The sequence below is a fragment of the Pseudonaja textilis genome, chromosome 1 (assembly GCF_049901715.1).
Source record: "Pseudonaja textilis isolate UNSWEBS1 chromosome 1, rPseTex1.2, whole genome shotgun sequence".
Classification (NCBI taxonomy): Eukaryota; Metazoa; Chordata; class Lepidosauria; order Squamata; family Elapidae; genus Pseudonaja; species Pseudonaja textilis.
The window spans coordinates 246,999,423-247,024,529 of record NC_141990.1 but is presented as its reverse complement, the minus strand read 5'-3'; the positions used below and the strand labels follow the sequence as shown (position 1 = coordinate 247,024,529).

Below are 25,107 nucleotides of genomic sequence, written 5' to 3'. Positions count from 1 at the left end.
GCTTCCAAGTTGTTTTGAAAAGCACCCCAACAGAGCATGTTAAAGCAGTAGGGACCATCCATTAGGTGAGATGAGCAGAGGAGAAATTAATAAATAAATAAATAAATCCAGAGCTTTGGAGAAAAATGCCCACTTATAACCTCCACAGTGTAATAATCAATCTTTAAGTTTTATCAGGTCAGTATCATGCGTTAACCTGGTCTTAATATCTCTAAGATAGCAACTATTTTCTATAAGATAGAAATGGCATATTATTTCTAGAAGGCTTATTTCTAATACTGGGGAACTTTTTTAATATTACAGAAAACAACAGTGCCATCTATTGTGCAACAGAATTAATGCAGTATGACTATAAACTGGCATTTTCATTGGTATTCTACTTTCTGTCTTCAGCGTTCTTCCACTGTGGCAGTGCTCAAATAATAACAGAAAATGGGCAAGGAGATGCTGATAGGTTAATTGATCATTTTTCAAATTATATACATCCTAGTTTTCATTCCTTTTGTGAACTTTAGCCAAACAGATTGTAGGTTTTTGTATCATTGATGAGCAACAAAAATTCCACCATATGAAATGCATTTCTTTCATGTAGTCATAATAAATTATGAACATTTATGCAGTTATCTATAAAATACAAATATCTTTTGAAAAAGAAGGTAATTTCATTGTTGAATAAAGAACAAAATGTTTCTAAGGTATGTGTTAAGAGGCATTCTAGTTCCTAGCAGAAGGGTCACAAAACAGTTTTACAGAAAATTACCAAGAAAGTGAAACCAATTATATACTGTTGGATCAGAATATATCTCTGAATATGGAAATACATAGTCAACACTGCAGATATGCTTGAATTCTAAGAAAATATTCTCTCAGCACATAAAAATGATATGTCTTCACTTCAGAACTCCTTCCAGCACACAGATCCAAAAGTTCAATCCATTCCATTTATTTTTATTTTAGTTAGAATTATTCTACTTCCACTGGTAGCTTTTGACTTTGAGCGATCTTACTTTTTTAAAAAAAAATTATGTGGGTACTAAATATAAGTGGGAGATAATTTATAACATTGAACAGTGCTGAGATGAGGCTATTTAAAATCTCATTAAGAACATAATAGCCCTATTAATGCCCATCTTAAACCAGAATTTTGTTTCTTAAATCGCTAACCAAATGCCTCTGGGGTCTCAGCAGGCAGGAAATAGACCTACATCTCTCTCCTGCTAGTGTTTCTCTGGTATTCTGAAGTATACCAATGCTAGGAACTTTGAGGCTAATAATAATCAATAAACATATTCTTAATTAATTTATCTCATCCATTTTAGAGCTATGCAAGTTGGTGGCCATCATTATAAATTCCAGAACTTAATTTTGCATCACATGAGGACACATGAGGTGTATTCTAATTCTGTGTATTCAAATTCCTTTTTCCAGTCAGCTTGATCAGAGGAAGAAAGAAAACCTTGATTTCACATATCTTGATTATATTTAGTAGAGATATTCACTATTATGAGGGTCAGTTTGGTGTAATGGTTAAGGCTGTGATGGCGAACCTATGGCACGTGTGCCAGAAGTGGGACACAGGGCCATCTCTGCCAGTACACAAGCCGCTGCCCTGAATCAGGTCCACTGCGCATGCACGTGTGCCTCCCACCAGCCAGCTGATTGTTGGGTATCTGCCGCGCATATGCAGGTCATGCGTGGGAGACATGCACGCATGTGTAGAGGCATGTGGTGCATGGGAGTTGCGTGCGCATGTACAGGGGGCGGGGGGGGTCACACGTGCATTGCATTATGGGTGCAGGCACATGTGCGCATGCACACACACATCTGCCTAGAGATCAAGAGACCATGAATTCTAGTCCTGCTGAGGCACCAAGCCAGCGGGGTAATCTTGGGCTAGTCCAGGAATGAAGCATTATAAACTGAAAGAACTTGTTCCTGGTTATGTATAGACAGTCCAACTGATCATACTGTTGTTGCACTTTTACTCCAAAATGCATCAGTTTATACTTACTTAAATTTAAATTTGGTTAGACTCACCCTGTTTAAAACAAATGCTTTTTTTTTTACCTCTTCCCAATGAATTTTAGTTTCCACTATCCAGAATACTTTGGTACCATCTACAAACTTGCCATCTCATTGCTGTCCCCTAAATCAAGTTACAAACAACCTACAAACATTGATCCCAGCATGATTGTTGAAGAACATCACTTATTATTCTTTGCTGAAAAAATATCTGCCCGTTTATTCCTTTTTTCCACCAGACAACAGTCCTTAGAAAGATAGATCTTCTTAATCCCATGACTGCTAAGTTTATTCAAGTGTCTTGAAGAACTTATTCAGAACTTTTTAAAAGTCCAACAGGATTGGTTCCACCCATAAGCCTGCTGATGAAATAAGTCTAGAAGCTTTGTGAGGCAGGATTCAGAGTACTTTTGCAAGTGCTGAGCTATGTTGATTTTCTGTGACAGACTTTGTTCTTCTACTTATTAGTTATTTTTCTGGTTTCTGCTAATTTGCTTAAAATAGAAACAAAACAAAAACAAAGCAACTATTGTGTGAAAGGGAGCAAAGAAGCTGCTCTTTAGAACAATCAGAAATAGCAGGCACACCTTTGGGGACCTCTGAAGAAGTAGGAATTTCTCTCAAAGGAAAACTACTTCCTTCCACCCCATCCAGAAATACAGGTGAAACTCGAAAAATTAGAATATTGTGCAAAAGTTCGTTTATTTCAGGAATGCAACTTAAAAGGTGAGACTAATATATGAGATAGACTCATTACATGCAAAGTAAGATAGTTCAAGCCATGATTTGGCATAATTGGGATGATTATGGCTTACAGCTCATGAAAACCCCAAATCCACAATCTCAGATTGTGGATTTTACATGCAATCAATAAAACAAGGATTGTATAGAGAATAATATTGGACCTCTGAAAAGTATAAGCATGCATATGTACTCAGTACTTGGTTTGGGCCCCTTTTGCAGCAATTACTGCCTCAATGTGGTGTGGCATGGAAGCTATCGGCCTGTGGCATTGCTGAGGTGTTATGGAAGATCAGGATGCTTCAATAGCAGCCTTCAGCTCTTTTGCATTGTTCGGTCTCATGTCTCTCATCTTTCTCTTGGCAATGGCCCATAGATTATCTAGGGGTTCAGGTCAGGCGAGTTTGCTGGACAATCAATCACAGTAATCCCATGGTCATTGAACCAGGTTTTGGTGCTTTTGGCAATGTGGGCAGGTGCCAAGTCCTGCTGGAAAATGAAGTTCAGCATCCCCATAAAGCTCATCTGCAGAAGGAACCATGAAGTGCTCCAAAATCTCCTGGTAGACAGCTGCACTGACCCTGGACTTAATGAAGCACAGTGGACCAACAGCAGCAGATGACATGGCTCCCCAAATCAACACAGACTGTGAAAACTTCACACTGGACTTCAAGCATCTTGCAGTGTGTGCCTCTCCATTCTTCCTCCAGACTCTGGGTCCTTGGTTTCCAAATGAGATGCAAAAGTTGCTCTCATCAGAAAAGAGGACTTTGGACCACTGAGTAACAGACAAGTTCTGTTTTTCCTTAGCCCAGGTAAGATACTTCTGACATTGTTTGTTGTTCAGGAGCAGCTTGACAAGAAGAATACGACATTTGAAGCCCATGTCCAGTATCCTTCTGTGTGTGGTGGCTCTTGATGCACTGACTCCAGCCTCAGTCCACTCCTTGTGAAAGTCCCCAACACTTTTGAATGGCCTTTTCCTGACAATCCTCTCCAGGCTGCGGTCATCCCTGCTGCTTGTGCACCTTTTTCTTCCACACTTTTCCCTTCCACATAATTTTCTATTAATGTGCTTTGATACAGCATTTTGGGAACATCCAACTTCTTTTGCAATTACCTTTTGAGGCTTTCCCTCCTTATGGAGGGTGTCAATGATGGTTTTCTGCACAACTGTCAGGTCAGCGGTCTTTCCCATGATTGTGATTCCTACTGAACCAGACTGAGAGACCATTTAAAGGCTCAGGAACCCTTTGCAGGTATTATGGCTTAATTAGCTGATTAGACTGGACACTTTGAGCTTAGAATATTGACCCTTTTCACAATATTCTAATTTTCTGAGATTGTGGATTTGGGGTTTTCATGAGCTGTAAGCCATAATCATCTCAATTATGACAAATCACAGCTTGAACTATCTTGCTTTGCATGTAATGAGTCTATCTCATATATTAGTTTCACCTTTTAAGTTGCATTCCTGAAATAAATGAACTTTTGCACGATATTTTAATTTTTCGAGTTTCACCTGTACCTGCAGAAGAAAAGCTGCAAACTATCTTTGCAGTGCTTTACTGGAGTTGGAAGTTAATCCAAAGTTCCACCACATGGGAATAATTGCTATGGGGTGATGTGTATAGGAAGAAAGAAAAACTTGATTATATACCACAATTTAGTGAAGTTATCCACTATTTGTACTACACTAATGTGTAGTACAGGTTCTTGAGCTAGATGTGAAGGGAATTTGAAGAACTTAGAAATCAGTTCTTTAAACTGTCTGAAGTGTCTGTACTGAAGTACAGTATAATTGCTACAAATATTTTAGATTTTCATTTCTTTGCATATTATTAAAAATACATTTTTCAACTTTGGCTACCTGTTTATTTGAGCCATGCAAGATATAAAGGACAAAGTAAAATTACTGGATAGTAAAAAAGGTACATGAAATCTCATTTATGATTGAACCACTAAAAATAACAGGACTATATTTTTTTAGTGTAACTTTATCTTATTTATCATGAGAAGAAGCAAAAATAATTTAAGTGCTTTCAAATTATAAGGAGGAAATAATGGAATAATATACCATGCACTGTAGAACTGATTGGAAAGTGTATTTGTATTTATCATAAATACAACAACTAATTTTTTATAAAAGAATTATAAAATGTCAATGGCCTGAAAAAGTGTATTAGTAACCATTCATAATATTGTACTAATTATTACTTTGGACCACTTACAGATATTTATCTGTGTCATCTTTTATTTTTTCAATGCTTTTTTCACATTTTTCTTTCTCTGGTTCTTCAACAGCTCTTTTTTCTTCAAATTCCACTATAGCTCTTGCAACAAAAAGTTTGGCACCAACAACAACATCATCCTTGACTTGCAAAACAAAATCTGGAGAATGAAATCAAACGTATTTGCTTTAAAACGTTGCAGATGAGTTTTCTTATCTATAATTAATATAAGAATATCATCTAATGTCAGATTTCCAGCAAAAATTAAAGAACATTTTAAGACATTTAGCCTATAAACACCCATACCAATTTTCTGGATCATTAAATACCTAAACAGAGTACTGTAAACTGAACCATTGATCAAATTTCTATGGAAGTTAGATTTTGCCTACAACAGACCCATTTTTCAAAAGGTTTATTCTAATTCCACCTAGTCAAATGGGTCATGAAAACACCAGTGAGTTTGCCATCTTGTTTAATTAGTCTTTCCATAGGAAAAGAATCAATAGTGAAAAAGTAGTTTAAAAAGTAAGGCTTTCCATAATAGAATCTGGAAGCATAGACCATATCTCCCAGGCAGAGCCTACCTGAGGAAAGATAGTGAAAAAGTCTGGAACAAAAGTCATAGGATACCATGTTTTCATGGACAAATTGAAGGAAACATTTGAATTCCTCATGTTTTCTGGAGGGCTTGCTTAATGCATTATTCTTTGACATCATAATTTCCTGATTCCAAGCATGACTCACATAAAACCCAACATGGGACAAAGGGGTCTGCCAGTTATTTCCATTCAGATGTAAATGCCTAATATTAGCTTTATGTCATTATGTACAACATTTAAAAAACACAAAGAAAGAAATCTGCTCACTTTTGGGGTTCCTCATGGCACAATAGGCACGCATAGCCATTACATCAGATGCTAAATTATTACATTGGAGACGTTTCTTATGCTGAGCTGTAGTCCACAGAGGATCAATCCATTGCTCTCCACATGATATGTAAAGCTGTTTGTAAAAAATGAGAACTGAATGTAGGTCACATACACACACACACACACACACACACACACATATATGTTTTCTTAAGTTTTCGTGGGTACTTACATGTATGGTATTCAGCTTTGTTCGGGTATTTTCCCATGTCATTATAGTTGTGCTTTTAAAGTTGTAGCAACGTTTCGGCAGAATCTCATCTGCCATCATCAGGCTTCTGTAGTGTGTTCGTCTGTAGTGTGTTCATCACAGACGAACACACTACAGAAGCCTGATGATGGCAGATGAGATTCTGCCGAAACGTTGCTACAACTTTAAAAGCACAACTATAATGACGTGGGAAAATACCCGAACAAAGCTGAAAACCATATATATATATAAACACGTGACAAAAGTAGTACAGGGACAGATAATTCATTTTTCTTTTTTTGTTAAGGGTAATAGTCAGTGAAAACTATGAATTTGTGGATAATAATATAACAATGCCAGAGCTAAATTTTAATATAATAAAGAGCAAAATAAATTTGTGGAGGTACTGAGGCAACCATGGAATGGATATCAAGAAAAAATATATCAAGATAGTAGGTAGACCTTTACAAGCATCCCATTTTAATGTGTGTCGTACTTCATTAAAGGTTCCAAACCACAACCTGAGATCCATTACATTGCTTAAACTTAAAGAAGCACACATCCTTGCACCACCTAATTCCTTATTGCAGATCTATGCCAGATTATTCTGTAATGCTTCTGATCTGATGTTGATTTAATGTAGAAAACTTGGTATTATTTTAAAAAGTCCAGTATAATGTCCATCTGCTGGCATAGTATAACTAGATTTTGCTGGCTTGTTGGCCTGTAATTTTGTCTGAATGATGGGAACCAAATAGAAGGAAGTAAATCTAAATATTCCAATGGATAGATTGAATGAAAGACAGGAAATACTACCTAATACTACTTACTACACACTAATTTTATTGGAAATATATTTTTTGGAGAAAGTATTGGCAAATATATTTTTATATTTCTTACCAGCTGACCCTTCTCCAAGTCTTTCAAAACAAAGAGTTCCACTCCTTTTTCAGTGAACAATCTCCTTGCAGCAAAGGGCAAATTCAGTGCTGTGGTACACCTTTTTAACAAAGGAAAGCATGCATGTAATATTTGCATTAAGTCTTCAATACTTGATGGAATAGCAATGGAATATTTCATCAGGATAAAACTGTACTCCTCATTAGAAATATCAATTAACCTATCACTGTTATATCCAATGTGTAACTCACCCTTTTCCGAACTTAAAAACCATAAGTCCAAATATTTCAAGGGAGTCTTTATTCTGTTAAAGCGAAGATAGTTCCAGGTCTGAGAACAGACCTCTCATCCACAGGGAGCAATTTCAAGACTAGTAATCCCTCAACTGTACAATGCTTGCAGAATGAGAAACACAGTTTCAAAGAGCATTTGCTCTTCCACCAAATAGTACCATTTATTTTTGAATAAAACACTGAAGATGTTGATATTTGCTATGTAACTCTTGCTTTTAAAGCTGCATTGCCATATTTAACAGCAGCATTTTAATACAAGTCTATTTTTCTATTCTGTATTTGTGCAGACATCTTACTGTGGCTTGTCAATTAATAAGAACTTGCCATTGTTGGCACCTCTAGCAAGCAGAGGTAAAAATAGGTAGCATTTGCGTAATATCTTAATGGATGGCGTAAAAGCTTAGGAGGACTATGAATACACATAGGATACACCCAAATTACTTGAGTAATCCCACATGATCACCTTTGTTTACAGCCAAACTGACTCATTTCTTTGGAGCTGTATTTGAGTATAATGGGAAATTACAATCACCCTCAAGCAGAGTGAGAGTGCCAGTTCCTATTGGTAGAAACTTCTGCCTCACCTTATCTCATTTCCCAGGACTTAGGCCAGACTCCCCTTTCTCCCTTTAAAGGTTTATCTTCCCTGCTTTTACACATTTTTAAAAAAAAAGGTATAATGCCTTTATAATGGCTTTGTTGGTCACACTTACTGCAATTGCTGGGATATTTCAGAAAATTCCTAAGTAAGGATATGTAACTAACTCAGACTGTGCAATTAAATATTGCACTGTATATAAATAAATTTAAATATAAACTATATAAATATGAACAAGAATATGGGTCATTGGACTTCTGGTTTGGGTCTTTTCAGTGACAGACCAAAATCCACGATCGTGCGCGGTTTTGATCTGTGCTCGCCGCTGGAGTGTCCCGATCCTTTCGATTCAGGGCTGAAGCCACCCTGTAGTGATGGTGAAGAGGGGGGAGATTGCTAGCCAAGTGAAGGGGATCCACATCTCTCCTCCTTGGCTGGTCTAAACTCCATTCCCCGCAGGCGGTTGCAGCGGTGGTCAGAAATGGCCACCTCAAAGAAGAACCCCACTGGATAAGATTGTGCAGGAGGAAGACAAAGAGGAAAGCAGGACAGACCGGGCAAAACAACAGAGAACATCTAAGCAAGGTACTCTGAATCTAAATGTACCTAGAGGGATACTTCTGAAAGATCTTTAAGCGGCGAAGGAGAGAGAAAAGGCGGTTAAAAACCCCTTTTTTACCTTTATATTGACAATTACAAATGGTATGGAAAGAAATTTATATTAATCTATTTTGACACTTATAGGCTGAAATCTAAGTGTCAAAAGGAGAATAAAGATTTTTTCTTGGTCATTTGAAAGGCCTAAAAAGGAGAAGAGTGGAGGCAAAAGGGTGGGACTTGGAATAATGGAAAAATGGAGTGCCACCTGGAAAAATAAAGAGGATTAACAGTGAAACTTTGAAAAGACTCCCGGGGATACATTGTAACTGAAATCTTATTAAAAGATACAATAACCCACAGAAAGCAAAAGTAAAGGAAAGAAACAAGAAGGAACAGTCTGGGATCATTTGGTGATTTAAAAAAAAAGTTTTGGGCATTGGTTTTTTCTTTCTTTTTCTGTTTTTACTTAAAGTCAATCAGGTGGTTGTTCAAAAGTGTTTAAAATGCCATCACTCCTGGAGGAATTGAAGATGAGTCTTAAAAAACAGAAAGAAGATGCAGAAAGGGGAGGAAGATCCTTTGGCTTCATATTTGAATTTTTTGAAATGGAGATCCTGAACTATGAAAAGCAAAAGGAAAAGCTTCAAGAGCAAGAAGAAGGGCAGGACAAAGAAGAAGCCATTTTCAATGATCAAATAATGCAAAGTGTGGTAATAAGGGGAAAGGGGGGGGAAAGGAGTTAAAACTTTGATATCAAAGGGAACAGCCAAAAAGAAAAATAGTCTGAAAAAGAAGTATAACAGCAAGGAGAAGCAGAAAAGAAAACTACAGAAGGGAAAATTAGAGAGAGAAGGGTATAAAAAAGGGATGAGAAAAGGGGGGGAAGATAGAAAAGGAAAGAACTTATGAGGGACAAAAACAGAAAATAAAGAAAAAGGGGAAACATACTAGGATTAAAGGTATTTGCTCAGCTAGAAAACACAGAGACAATGGTTAAATTAAGTTAAAAGTGAGGATTCTGCAAAGGTACAAAAGATAGTGTTGTGACAGTAGAATACTGTAATGAGTTAGAAATGAAATAAGTAAATAATCTATGAGATAAAACTATATTGTTATATAATGGTATGTTTATTTATAATTGATGCAATAATAAAGAAGAGAGGGAAACATTGCAATTGTTTCTAAAGATTGATAAAATATTGAAAAGAAATGTGAAAGATTTATAAGGAAATTTATACTAGTTATTAGAATGAATTTGAATAATTATTTTGCTTATTAATAGTAAATAATTTATAAGATAAAACTGTATGACTATCCAATGGTATGCTTATTAACAGTTAAGTAATAATGAAGAAGGGAAGGAAACATTTCAATTGTTCTCAAAGATTGCTAGGTATTGAAAAGAAATGTGAAAGATTTACAAGGTTCATACCACTACTAGAATGATCTTGAATAACTATTTTGTTTACTAATGTTTATATATATGTATATATTGTTTTTGCTGTTTTTATAATTTTTCTTTTTACATTTTCAAGAGGAAGTACCAGGCAGAGTCTGAATGATGCGATCTACATGATATAAAATAGATATTAGAAATTTGAATATTATAATTTTAGAATGCACAAATTAAATGTTTAATGGGATTTCATATGATAATAACAATAAGATTTAAAGGTGTTGCACTTCGATTGGCAATCATAGGGGGAATTTTGCTTCTTAAGAATGTTGGAAGAGAACATATGAAATTGTAAACAAGACAGACCAAAGTATAAGTACAATGAATAAAAAGATAGAAATTTAGGTAAAAGAAATACAATTGAATAAAAAGAAAATGAGATAACCATAAAAGAAAATTAAGAGAAGTAAAGGGAGAAATAGTGAGAAGTTGGAAAAAGAGTAATAAGATATGAAGTTGAATACATAAGATGAATATGCATATGAAATTGTGTCTGAATGGAAATGTGATAACCCGGAACCATGCTGTATTCAAATAAGATGTTTTATTTGTTTTGTTAAAACTCAATAAAACTTTATTAAAAAAAAAAGAATATGGGTCATTGACTGAATGTTTGTTTTGTTTTCAGAAGTTTTTTTTAGCATTTTTATTTTGGTCAGTTGGAGAGAACAGTAAACCAATGGCTATGTGTAGAAGTGACCTAGGTTTATGTCCATGTAGATTCTCAGTCATCTTCTCCCTTCCAGATCAGGAATCAACAATTGCTCTTCATGCTTAATTTCTCTCCAACTTTTCTCTCAATCTACCCTGTTTACCATGTACAGACTTTTTCTCCTCTGCTTCTCTTTTTCTAATTTTAGGTCAGATACACAGCATCTGAGGAGGTGGGTGTTTCCTCTGGACTTTAGACCCTTAACAACTATAGTATATACTGGGCTGGGCTAGGCTAATGGGACTGCAATCTCTACATCTTCCCCCAAACATGGCCTGTCTAGCAGCCAGGTCAGCTCATCAGTCCTTGTGACAACACAACTGCCTTTCAAGACCAGAATTGAGCTACTTCTCCCCTTTTTTCATTCCATTTACTGACTTACACCAACAGAACAACAGACATGCCAGGCCACTAAAAACCATACACATCACAATCAAATGGAAAACAACAGATTTTAATATAGACATATTTACCTTTCAAGAAACTGCTGAAATACTATGTTATGTGATTCCTTTTCTGAATTTGTATCAGTGTACATCTTCTGAAAATGTCCCTTTGGTTTCTGGTTTTTTTCTGTGTCAACATTTCTAAAGTAAATCAATGTATCTTATATAAAAACAGGAGATCCAAATAACTTTTAAAATGTATTGTGAATAAATATATAAAAATATAAAAACAAAATTATACAATTATACAATTTTGCAGCCTAGAGAAAGATCACTTTTCATTCTTGATTCTAGTGCAGGTCATGTTGTTAGCATCACTGGAATTACCTGAGACTGATACTTTTTTATATTAGAAAAAGAATTGACATTGCAATATGAGCTCCATTCACTTTCACCCATGGGAGCTGCACAAGCAGCATCTGAAATTAATAGAAATTCAAACAACAAAATATCAGGCACTTACACATTCCAATGAATGATGCCTCTAGGAATATCTGAAAACCTGAAAAATATAGTCTAAGCACTGTTTTAGATTAAAACAAATTGATTTATAAGGATGAATTGGGTCGGGAAGTTTTTTCAATTGTCTTATATAACTAAATTACTATAGCAATGGCTTTCAATCACATTCTTTATGAGTGGGAAAATATAGTCCTGATAACAAAACATCAAGGTGTGATAGCTGATGCAGCAACTGAGCTTTTTCTAAAAGCAACCAATCAAGTTTCCTCACCCAAAATCATTTCAGAAATTGCATCCTCAGGTAAAAATTTGGTAACTTGGCTGAAAGCTATTAAGAAGAAGTCTGTTATTTCTGTTTTTACCACCATCAACAAGAGTATTTTTTATGTTAAATAGAAGAGAAAATAGATCATCAATTACTGTCACAGTCTACTAAACATGCTTTCAAACAGACTATTTGAAGAATGGCATCATACAATTCCTTCCCTTTTGTGCACTCACTTCATTATTGAAACTTCATTAGCCTAATTTTAATCAACTGCTCACAGAAACATGTACCATATAGACTCATTACTTGTATCTATATCTGTTTCTTAGCTTTAACAACTTGTGTGGACTAGAATTCTCAGAATGCCCCAGCCAGCAAGACTTGTTGGGGACTAGTTCTGGAAGGTGACATCCACATATTCTAAAGTTGCCAATGTTGAGAAATACTAATCTATATTATCAACTGGAATCCAAGGAATCAGACTCCTCCGTCCTCCTGCTGAAGAGGAATTTGAACTTGTGGCTCTCACCAAACAGTTCTCCATATTGTAAATCATCCAAAAGGGCTTTGTGAAATGGTGCAGAAATCAGCTGGAAAAATGATAAACACACCAACTGCATTGCTCAAGAGCTTTAATTGCCTAAGCAGCTGTTTGAATCCCAGATTCTGCACGCACGCTAAATAAATCAAACGTATACATAAATGATATCCCATATTATGACATTTACATCCATCAAATGATGGGAAACTTTTTACATTTAAAAGAAACTTATTGGAATGTTGTGAATAAGGCAGAAGAACATTTTTCTATCACAATTCTCTTCAAACTCAAGATCAAATTAACCAAGAGCAGAGAAATAGTAGCAATATTAACAGCTTCTTAGCTGCGGCTATAGTGACAGTAGGGAAAAGGTCTCATTGTAGCTTCACAATGGTTTCATGTGTGTAGCTATGTAACTATTAAAGCCAACTGCAGGAACAGTTTTCTTCATTTCATCAGTCATGGGGTGGGTGGGGGTGGGTGGGTTTTAGATGACCAAACATGGAAATTCAAAAATGTTATAAAAGGTAGTTTGGAAAACTTTAGATCTTGCCTCAGATCTATAGAAGAAAACTTTAAAAGCTTATACCATTCATTAAATTTCTATGTTAAAAGATCTGAATAAATTTAAGAACAGCATATTCACATTTTAGATATGGCAGAGAGAGAACTAATTATGAGATGTATGCGTCAAAGATTTCAATTTCAGGCTTGACTTTACTTTGAAGATTATTTTTTTAACTGTATCACTTTTGCAGGCAGCTCAGCGGACAGCCTATCTGAATGCTACTCATTGTTCAGCGATGTATGAAGTGTATTTAATCAATCTGAAAAAATAATATTAAACTATTATAAAAAAGCATCAGATGTTCTAAAAAGCTTAAAAGAAAGGTTAAAAGGTGACATCTTTGCTAACAATGTGAGAAATGAGGTATTTAACTTATTCTTTACATCAAAGCTTTTCACTGATATATGAATATTCACCGTTCTCTATTATAAAGATGTAAAAGCAATATTAGACAATATAAAAGTATATTATATGGATGAAGTTATACAGTATTTTGTCCCGCTAGAAATTAAAGATTTCATACAGAAATGGGTTCAATAAAGGATTACAGATATTATTGAGCAAAAGGGCAAAAAAAAAATGATTTTAAGATCTTTTTGTCTAGATCAACTTTTAGAAATATAATTCCCAAATATTTCTGGAAGGCTTGAACATTTTATCCCCAGTATCTTTCATTCCTATTTTAATAAAAGAAAAGAAAAATGTGCAGCCATTGGGTCAAAAAAGTGTGAAATAAGCACTACAGTATGATATTCTTGAACTAGGTCAGCTAAGTTATATATCAGAGATTTCAATACGTTATTACTGCAGTTAAAGTTTAAAGTGTTTCATTTTAAATATCTTATCATTAAAGATCTTATTGTTCTTTTATTACTATTTAGTTCTAAAAATAAGCTATGATGGAAAGCTGTTTCTTTTTATATAATCTCATCTATATATGCCTATATAAATACAAAATAATTATCACTGATCAATTTTTAAAAAATTATCAGGAAAAGTATTTTTAACTGTTCAGGTTTTAATTAAAATCTTCTAATTGCCATTTTTGGAAAAACAGAGACATAGTCTTCAACATAATTAATATAATCAACAGGAATTCCAAAAGGCTCAGGAAATAATTATTTTACTCTGCTATGTTTTCCTCTCTAGGCTAAAGCAAGCTGAGAGGTGAATAATTAGTAAGTATATTAAAGTCATAATAAGGAGAATCTTTATGAGTCGAAGAAGGGGATAGTGAACAAATTGAAAAAATCTCCAGACATGTATATAGATAAATTTTGCAAAGTTTGTCTAAGGCCACTGTATACAGTAGACGTTAGTACAAACATTTTTTTAACATGAAAAGTTCTGTAATAATTATAATCACTTTATTGTTTATAGAAAAACAGTAAAAAGGAAGGGTGTTTTTTTAGTATATATGTGTGTGTATGTGCTCATAAGAAAAAAAATGACTTTTTTCACTAGAAAAAACAATTCAGCCACTTTGAGACTCAAGCATGAATGAAAATGGTGATTGGTGAATATCCGTGTAAAAAAAAGTCTGTTTCAAATACATACTGTAGCTTAAACATAAGTCTATTAATATTTACATATAGCAAAGGAAATTATATACATCTAAGTGTATGATTGAGTTGATTTTATGATGAAAATCAAATAAGTGCTAAAGGATACAGAGGACATGAGCAGTTCTACATGTGAGATAGTCCAGTATTTTGTACTGTCAAGGGTGTACTTTAGGAAAAAAACGATCAATAGAAAAAAGAATTGAAAGAAACAAAAGTGAAAGTAAAATGGTTAGCTAGCTCATCTCCATCAAACTGGAGATCACCTGATAGCCTACTTTTCACTTCTACTGTTCCTTGTAGAAGAATGAAGATTAGAATAATTAAATAGCAATAGCACTTAAACTTATATACACAGTGCTTTACAGCCCTCTCTAAGTGGTTTACAGAATCAGCATATTGCCCCCAACAATCTGTGTCCTCATTTTTACCACCCTCATAAGGATAAAAGGCTGAGTCAACCTTGAGCTGGTGAGATTCAAACTGCCAAATTGCAGGCAGCTGGCTGTCAGCAGAAGTAGCCTGCAGTGCTGCATTCTAACCACTGCACCATCTCTTAAATGCCATTCCCTTGGGACTGTACCCACTGTATTGTTTCCAGTAGCTCTGGAAAGTTCTGTAAATTTGCTTTCTTTCTCTGCTTTTGCTTGTCTTTTGACCTGTTTTCTGTCAGTTTATTTTTCTTACAAAAGTTTGCTAATATTTAATAATCAACATTAGGCTATATTAATTAGTTGAAAGGAATGATGTGTGTGCTTGATCTGATCAAGATGTCAGCTTTGGAAGCTATAGTAGCACTAGAAGCTTCCAGGCTGCCACATTCTTGTGCTTGGGAAATTGGGACGGGAGATTTCATGGAGCGTAAGTGGGTAGACATAATAGCATTTTTCTTTACATTCAAGGTCATGTTATTCCTGCACCTGGTTGAGGAGTGGTTGAAGAGATGTCTCAAGTTGGAACAGGTGGTGATTGGGCCATGTGATGGAGTGATGGGTGCAGGGGATGGATTTTGTATTTTTAATTACTGAGGGAAAACCCGGAACTCTCAGATTCAGGTTTTCCCAGATGTGCCAGTATGACAACTCTAATAAAATGGAGCTTTGAGAAAATGCCTGTCTCAGAGTTTGGAGTTTGGTTTTTCTGGAATGCTGACACAGGGTTTTGGTATTAATTGGGAGTGTGTTGGGTACAAACTAACAAACCCAAAACCATTTTCCAATAGAATAACTAAAGAAAGAGAAAATATGAGTCCCAGGTAGAAAAAGAATTAGGGAATTGATTGATCTCCCAACATAATGAGTAGAAGATAAACAGAATGGAAAAAGTGAAAAGAAGTATTGCAGAGGATATGAAAAAAGTTCTATGGTAGAATAATGAAGTCAAAGGAGCACGAGATGAGAAAAATGCATGTAAGAGAATGATTGTGGTTAAACATGTATGTCACCTATTCACAAACTCTACGTAGTTGGTAGCTATAAAAACAAAATAGCAATAATGTGTATATAGGAAAAGGATAGTTGAAAAATTGAAGTCAAAGAGAACAAGTCATGGTTAAGTTTAAAACACTTAAAATGAGCATTAATTAATCTATTATTATGCTGCTTTAAACTATTTTTTAATTTTTCAAGAGATGACTTTAGCAGAATAGATGGAATAAAAATTCAAGCAATGAATTGAAGAAGTTCTAAAAATGATGAAATTTTTTACCAGAATTATAGTGATAATTTTGAGGAATGAAACTGAAATAAACGCTATAAAATTAAGCACAGAGAAATAAGCATTTATGCTTCACTGCTGGAGGCCACTATTGTGCACTATATATTTATTATCGTTTTGTTTCAGGAAACATAAGGGTTTGTTCACTATAGCTATATAACTATAGTTTCTGGTATTTAACTTGTAGTGTAGCTGAAATTAATAAAATAAGGATGAAATCATAACCTAAATAAATTTAAGTCATAAAATAGGAGAAGGGAAACATAGCTAGAACTAGTTTACAACAATACCACAATTTTTTTTTGCAAACCATTCTTGCCTGCAGTACATATATTGATTTTTATTCTTTAAAAAAGTTTAGTTAAAATTTCATGGATATCACTTAACCCCAACCTTTTCAGTGTTTGTTTCTTCTTGACTCGTTAATTCATTTCATCTATATTTGTTTTTTAGTGCTATCTTCATTTATTTTCTCTATATAGCAAAGCAACTCAATATATTTCTTCCATGCCAGTCACTCCCTTTGATATCTAATCCACATTCACTCAGCCCAGAGGTGGGATTCAAATTTTTTTACTACCGGTTCTGTGGACGTGGTTTGGTGGGCGTGGCAGGGGAAGAATACTGTAAAATCTCCAGTCAAAGGTGGTATTTGCCGGTTCTCCAAACTACTCAAAAATTCCACTACAGGTTCTCCAGAACTGGTCAGAACCTGCTGAATACTACCTCTGACTCAGCCCATTTTTATTCCTAATTTTACATTTTCTTGTTTTATTATGCAGACTTCTTAGGTGTCCTATGTCCACTGCTTGTTAAGACCATGTTAAGATCATGCCCATGGTCAAATATTATGGATGAGGCTATATATTTCAATTCAGCTAGCAAGCCCTAGAACAACCCATCTGGTATACTACTTAAATTGTCCCAGGGAGATCCACGTTCAAATCCACCTTCAGCTAGAGAAGCTCCGTAGGTGCCTTTGTATCAGTCACTCTTCTCAATCCAATCTACTTAACATGATTGTTGCTGTGAGGAAATTAGGAAGTGGGAATACTATATACACTGCCATGAGCCTCTATAGCCGTGGTGGCAAACTTATGGCACACGTGCCACAGGTGGCACGCAGAGACATTTGTGCCGGCACGCAAGCTGCAGGCAAACTTACCTCACTGCACATATGCATGCCTCACAGCTGATTTTTGGCAGGTTTGAGGCCTTTTTTGGCCTCCCAAAGGCTTGAGAAAGGCTTCTGCAGGCTTCTGCAGGCTTTGCAGGCCAAAAACTAGCCCCATTTCGTCACTCCTGTTTTCCCGAAAATACTGGAAATGACAAAAGGGGGCTAGTTTTCAGGCTGCAAAGCCTGCAGAAGCCTTCAGAAGCCTTCCTCAAGCCTTTGGGAGGCTAAAAAAGGCCTCAAAACCACCCAAAATCAGCTGTGAGGCCCAGTGCAGGTAAAGGGGTGGGTGGGGATTGCGTGCGCATGTGTAGGGGGCGTGGGGGGGCGCATTGCCTTCTAGGTGCTGGCACGCGAGTGTGAGCATGCAAGCGTGCGCACAATTTTTGGCACAGGAGCCCAAAAAGGTTAGCCACCACTGCTCTATAGAATAGGAAGAATAAAATTGTAATATATATACATTTAATACATTAGCCTCTGACTGATACAATGTAAACAGTAATAGCAAACTCTGGAAACATGTTAGATCCTGGTTTTATGCAGAGATTTCTCTTGCTGAATTAAAGCGCTGATGATGATTACCTAGCCTGGCTAAGGAAACATCTGCAAGAAAACAACCAAGCTCAGAGAACATCAAGGACCCCTCATGTCAACCCTAAGGTACAAATATTCTCCTTTATTGAATTAAAGGAATGATGGACAAGATTAATAAGAATGAACAAAACTCTGTCCAATATTATTCAACATATCTCCAGAGACATAGCAATAGCAATAGCACTTAGACTTATATCTCCAGAGACATAGCAATAGCAATAGCACTTAGACTTATATACTGCTTAATAGTGCTTTACAGCCCTCTCTAAGTGGTTTATAGGGTCAGCATATTGGTCCCAACAATCTGGGTCTTCCTTTTTCTGACCTCAGAAGAATGGAAGGCTGAGTCAACCTTGAACTGATATAGAATTGAGCTGCCAAACTGCTGGCAGCCGGCAGTCAGCAGAAATAGCATGCAGTACTGCATTCTAACCACTGCGCTACCACAGCTTCTTTGGCCATTGGGAAAAGAGTTACTATGCATTTCTAAACCAGTCTCTTAAAATAGAGATATAAATATATGTGGGCACGAAGTTTCCATAATTTGCCTTAAACAGTAACAGCATTGCATATAAATTATCATATTATATTCTGATCAAGATGGATAGCTAATTGTTTCATTTAATCCTCCTCATTGTTGCAAAACAAAATAGGTTTTTTGAAAAATATTTCAGAGATTCGCTTTTTTTTTTAAGGAGGTAAATGAGAAGGTAGAGTTACTCGCTAAATTCATATAACAATGATTTTAATTTGTATACATTTGTACATGCATTTACATGTACTGTATATGAAATAAAGAAACACTATGTTCTTACTGTTTTCTTATCACAAATGCAGAATCAAGTCCAAGAACAGAGAGGGCCTTGTTTTTGTCTGGCTCGCCATTTCTCAAAACCTTCAGTCTCAAAGGCATGTTGATCTCTGGCTTCCTACCAGCCGGCTTCTTTAGTGGAGGGCTGTTTGGAATCAGCAGACCTTCAATGGGCCAGTCAAAAGCCTTTCAACACAAAAATAAATATTGAGGTATTGTAAGGCCATGTATTATAACAATGTTAATAATTCAACTTCTTGGAGACAAAGAGCTCCACACATGGAATTAGAATATGGGTTGAGAGGGCCAAAATAGCAAAAGTAACAATGCCAGCAAATACAGTACACCAAATCTGCAGATAGGACTCGGCCATGAATAATTAAAAGTTCAAACATTTCATAGTTCTTTTAAAATTCACAGACAGTTGAACAGTTACATAGATTACTATCTGCCTAGGAGAGATACTGTGAGCCAAAATATTATCATGGTTCCTCACATGTACATTTGAAAGCAACAGATGAAACTACTGAATCCTATATCCTCAGTGCTTGAATGGTTAGAGAAAAGAAAACCAAAAGCATTAAACAACTTCAGACATATAAGATCTTTTTTCTCCAAAACTAATCAATAGAAGTTACTAAGTTTATGAAAAGCTTTGAAGAAATGCTTTGCTTCAGTAATGTTTCTGGTGAGGCAACATGCCCCTTTCTGACAGGAAAGTGAAGCTGCCGTGTTGTGTTATATATAGAGGAGAAACCCCTTTCTGGATATTGGAACAGCTAGCTGAGGCTTTTACAACAGGAAGAACTTCACTGAGGCAAATCTTGCTTCCTCCTTATCTTTATCAGGAGAATGATACTGTCTTCACAAATGAGATAAAGCTAAATCCAGGTCACCTGGGAAAATGGAATTTAATTCTGTGCATGACACGCTGACTAAATATGCCAAAATTGATCAAAGTTTCTCTTAATGTTACAGTAGTAGGGAATCCTGCATGTAACATAGGATTAGTAGGGAATCCTGCATGTAGCATAGGTATAACTAAGAATGACAAATCAATATATTGCTGTAAAACAGTATATCAAAGTCTGATTGAACAAAGTGTTGCTTTTGACAGGGGTCAATACCTATGGGCCCTTCTGGTGTGGATCATAACAAATGAAATATTTTGACTTGGAATGTAAAAGGATTAAATGGTAAAGAGCCAGAATTAACTAATGGAAAAAAAATTAGAAATGTATGTTTGTGAAATTAAGACAATAGGGGAGAATTTAATAGATATGAATAAACATAATCTAATATTGTGGAGTAGAGATTATGAAAACATTCATAGGGAATGAAGGCATAGCTTTAACTATCCCAGTGATTCAATTTTTTTTACTACTGGTTCTGTGGGCGTGGCTTGCTAGGGGTATCAGGGGAAGGATACTGCAAAATCCCCATTCCCTCTCCACTCCACTAACCTGCTTTCGAGCTCCGTTGTCCTGTGCAGGGCAACAAAAGAAGACCCAGCAGATCAGCTGAGAGGCTGGGAGCAGGGGTGGGATTCAAATTTTTTAACAACTGGTTCTGTGGTTGTGGCTTAGTTGGTGGGCATGGCTTGGTGGTCATGTGACTGTCTGGGTGTGGCCAACTCAACATCACTCATATCGAGGTATCATCTTCTCGTCTGGCCTCTCATGACTGTGGGGATGCAGCAACAGTCGTAAGTGTGAAAAACGGTCATAAATCACTTTTTTCAGTGCCATTGTAACTTTGAATGGTCACGCCACACAAGCAAAGTACCAGCAAAGGAGGGGAAAAAAACTCCAGAGAAGTTCCAGAGACAGGAAGTCTAGTCCTGCCAAGAATGTAATAAGGGTTAACAGAGAGGCAGCTTCTGTAAGCAACACCAGAATGTTTCCTTCCTGCCTTCCTTACAGGATTAGGCCAGTAATTTCTTCTAACAACCAGTTCTCTGAACTGCTTAGAATGTTAACAACTGGTTCTAATGAATAGGTGCGAACCTGTAGAATCCCATCCTGGCTGGTAGGCAACGAATAGATCAATTGGGTTCCCCAGCCTTACAGGTTAGGCATCCCTGCACTTACCTGGGAGCCAAATCAGTGCGCATGGGACTCCTGGAAGGGGCAGGAGCAGGTGGGCGGGGCCAATCAGAGGTGGTATTTGCCAGTTCTTCAAACTGATCATAATTTCCACTACTGGTCCACGAGAACTGGTCCAAACTGGCTGAATACCACCTCTGTATGAATGAAATAATTGATTTCTGTGTCATAAAATATGAATTGGTGTCATCTAGATTGCTTTTTGTGAGTACAAATAATGAAAGACCATTGTTGTATTTTGATGGACAGCAATTTATATTAACCACATGGAACAATTTTTTTACATTGCATATGATGATGATTTACTTTATTTATATTTCATACTTTTAAAACATCTTCTCATTGCCTATATGGTTAGGGTTAGTGTCTATGTATGTATCTACTTATTTTAAATATCTTGGATAAATATGTAGGGATTACATGCGCATGCACGTTTGTCTATTTGCCTACCCTCCTCCACCCAAGAAATTACCTGGTTTAATTCTCCATTTGGAAGTACAGGCCACATATAGGTCAACTTATTCCATAAAGGATTATCCACTTTTGATTGTTTCCATTGACCAGGCTTATTTGTTCCTTCATGTTTAATTGCCCATCTGAAAGAGAAAGGTCTATTTTCGTATGAGAAGGTTCACTTGTTTTTTTAACTAATATGTTTCTGGTTGGCAGTAACTTGGGAAGCTAAATTATCTTCCCTTTGGCAAATAGTTATTTTAAAAAACTTCTCAAATACTGTACATATGCATATTTGTGCACCGTTTATCTGCTTCTTCCCCCTTGCTGGCTTTCAGTTCATTATTCCTGCTCTGTGAATTTAATTTCAACTTATATAAATGTAATTTTCATGTATCTCTTCTTAACATTTTCTATATATTTGGATTGTTCTTTTCCAACATTTTATTGTTTAAATGGCTTGTGCATATGTTATAATACAGTGTAATGAAGTATAGGCCAATTGAACTTAATAAAGAAAATAAGCTATAGACAAACTATATGAAGTCATGCATGATATGCATCTTATAACAAAGGAACTAACTGCATATAAAACTTCAAAAAAATTTTTTTAAAGAATATGGCCTATTTGACAATGCAATACAATACAAACACAATATAACATAGAATATTGCATCTTTTTTATTATATGCAATCATACACAACATGCAAAAATATAGACAAAATATGCACAAAAAATATACACAGCAAGATACTAAATGTAAACAGGGAAACTGTTTATATAAATTATTGATACAAGAAAGAGATGACATTTAGTTTCTTAACTACTAACATATTCCTATTCTGGAATAGTCATTCTATTTACTGCCCATTTAACAAGAACAAGGAAATTAATTTATCTAGAGCACTGGAAATCAATACTCTTACAATTATATTATCTTAAATCAGCTTAATTCACATCACTTGGATTCCTGTTCAGTTCTCTATAATTTCCTTTTAGAAACTGATAATACCAAATGATTTTTTAAAAATATTTTTTTTCTAAAAATATAGACATCAGTGAATGGGGTAATGAGATAGATAAGCTACAGGCATTCTAACAATATTTCCTGATGCATTCAGTCTATCTAAAAGGTGCCTACTTTAGTTTAATCTTCTTTTAAATATATTTTTTTTCTTTTTTCAGAAATTTGCAAATCCTATTTGAGAGAAAAAGTTTGATTGCTATTCACTTGAGCAAGAGGCAGTTTGGGATCCAGTTGCATATGTGAAGCCTGTCAAGATTCTGCCAGGTCTTGTGCATTATTGGTAATGAAAATCTGCAGTGTACACCACATGGTTTTCCCTGAAAGTGCTATTAAGCTGCCAGGTTTCAACCACAGTATGATTTTTAACAACCAAGTTCAAGCCTTCTGAAAACTGTGTTTTATAAATGAAAAGCTGACAATCTCTGAACTGCATTGGCACTAATAGGTAGCAAAATAATGACTGTATAAGTGCCTAAATGCATTCTGCCCTTACAGCATTTCACTGGGGATGGGGGGGAGGGCTGCCTCAGCTTTCAATACTATATCTCTGAATTAAATTACAATATTTCTCATTTGCAGCCACTAGGTGGAAACAGTGGTTCATGGAAGCTGAGTTGAGAACCATGTATTTTCAAAGCTTAACATTTAATCCTAACTACTTTATTTCATTTTCTTTTTATTGCAGGCAGTTTCTAATACAATTGCTTTTACCTTTACGGCATTCAAAGATGTAATGTAGATTTTATAATGTCCCCAACAGCTATCAAATCTCTGTTTTTCAAGAATACATGCAAAGTTCAATACTAGGCTAAAAACAATTATGATAGACTTTCTAACTCCATAATCAATGGGTATGATTTAAATCCTTTCTTTCTTTTTTTAAAAAAAGCAAAGGACAGATTGAAACCAAGTACATCAATTTTTATTAGTAGGAAGTATGTTCAGTCTTGCCATTTACACATGAAACCAAATCTGAGTCAGACCAAACAATAGGTCCAATGGAAAAAAGCAAAGGGAAGCACTACAGTTTGAGCAGTAGTCAAGCAGGCTCACTTAATGTACACCAAGGTTTCAGATGAAGCCAACATGTATTTCTTGAGATTTTTACCACTTTGTATAAACTTGGGGAAAAAACTAACAGCGCCCATCTTTGCACATTTACTCAGAAATACACACCACACACAGTGTACAATGCATGTTTTTCTCATCGTTAATGAATTCTACCACATGCAGGGAATATCTTGAATCTGCTGCAAACTGCATGCCTGACCATAGCATGACACCTGTAAAAAAAACATCACTAGCAGGCTGTAAAAAAAGTCCAATTCCCATTTTTTTTGATAGAGAAACGCCTTGTTTTTTTATTTTTGCAAACTTTCCTAATATAGTTGCTTCCGCACCCCACCACCCCAAGGTTTTCCAAACTCTCCACTAAGAGATGAACAAAAGTGTACAACAAGTCTATGTGTACAAGGTAGTTTAGTTTTGTTTGCTAATTACAGAGCTGTGTTTCCACTCCTGTTCCATTTCAGCTACCCTCTGATTCTAGGAAGTGAGATCAGTTGAAGTACAGGAGATTAAATTAGCTTTTACAATGCCTTGGGCTTGCACTGCAGATCAAATGGGTTGAAGTGTATCAGGACTCAGTGCTTTATGGCAATATGAACAATTGTACAAGACAAATGGGATTCATTATAAAGCTAGATACAAGAATTTCAGTAGGGCTGGTCCATTCCTTAACATGATATTTTGGGATGTCCCTAATGAAAAAATGAATAAGCTTTCATTTGGTTTGTCTAACCATAATATTTTGACAGACTTTCATTCCAAGATTTCAGTACTCAACAATCAAAGCAGTATCTGTCTATAGAACACACAAATTTTGCTTTTATTGTTATGATGTTGCCTCACTAGAACTACAAAGCATGATAAAATCAAACTTTTGAAGAAAGTTATAGAGCTCCACAAAAATTAGCCGCTATCACAGCTGAGTAGCAGGAAAATTATTTTTTTCCTGCTATTCTTTTTTAAAACCCACATAGGAATAATAAATGATCCAATAATTTTATCAGATTAAATACTCCAACCTACAATGCACCAACAGATAGAGGAATGCAATATGCATGTTGCATTGATTAGGAACTATCCCAGAAAATTATTGCATTCACACAAAGATGCATATAATAATATATATTGAAGAGACATTGTTAAAAGATTTGTGGACTTAGAACATATAACATAGAATAACATAGTTGGAAGGGACCTTGGAGGCCTTCTAGTCCAACCCCCTGCCTAAGCAGGAAACCCTACACCACTTCAGACAAATGGTTATCCAACATCTTTTTAAAAACTTCCAGTGTTGGAGCATTCACAACTTCTGGAGGCAAGTTGTTCCACTGATTAATTGTTATAACTGTCAGGAAATTTCTCCTTAGTTCTAAGTTGCCTTTCTCCTTCATTAGTTTCTACCATTGCTTCTTGTCCTTAAGTACAGTTCCAGAAAGAGAAACAATATGGTGTCAGTACAAGTATAGCATTATTACAACAGCATTTCTTGACATGTCTTAGTCTTCTTTGGTCACCATTGACTGTCTTCTATTTAGCAGAATCCATGGAGGGCTGGCAAGTAAAGAGAATGGAGATGAGCTTCTATCTTCTATCAGCAGATGAAAGAGTCACACTTTTTGTTAGTCCTTTTATTAAC

At 35.7% G+C, this 25,107-nt stretch overlaps 1 protein-coding gene across 1 annotated transcript in view; it reads right to left on the bottom strand.

Annotated features, from left to right (window-relative positions):
* DCDC1 (doublecortin domain containing 1) overlaps positions 1-25,107 on the bottom strand; it is a 283,783-nt gene that overhangs the window by 29,308 nt on the left and 229,368 nt on the right. The window contains exons 20-25 of the mRNA XM_087921221.1: positions 21,395-21,518; positions 18,822-19,003; positions 11,149-11,262; positions 7,017-7,116; positions 5,864-5,999; positions 4,995-5,154 (exon numbers count right to left, since the gene is read on the bottom strand). Coding sequence (XP_087777347.1) covers positions 4,995-5,154; positions 5,864-5,999; positions 7,017-7,116; positions 11,149-11,262; positions 18,822-19,003; positions 21,395-21,518 — 816 coding nt within the window. The remainder of the gene's footprint in view (positions 1-4,994; positions 5,155-5,863; positions 6,000-7,016; positions 7,117-11,148; positions 11,263-18,821; positions 19,004-21,394; positions 21,519-25,107) is intronic.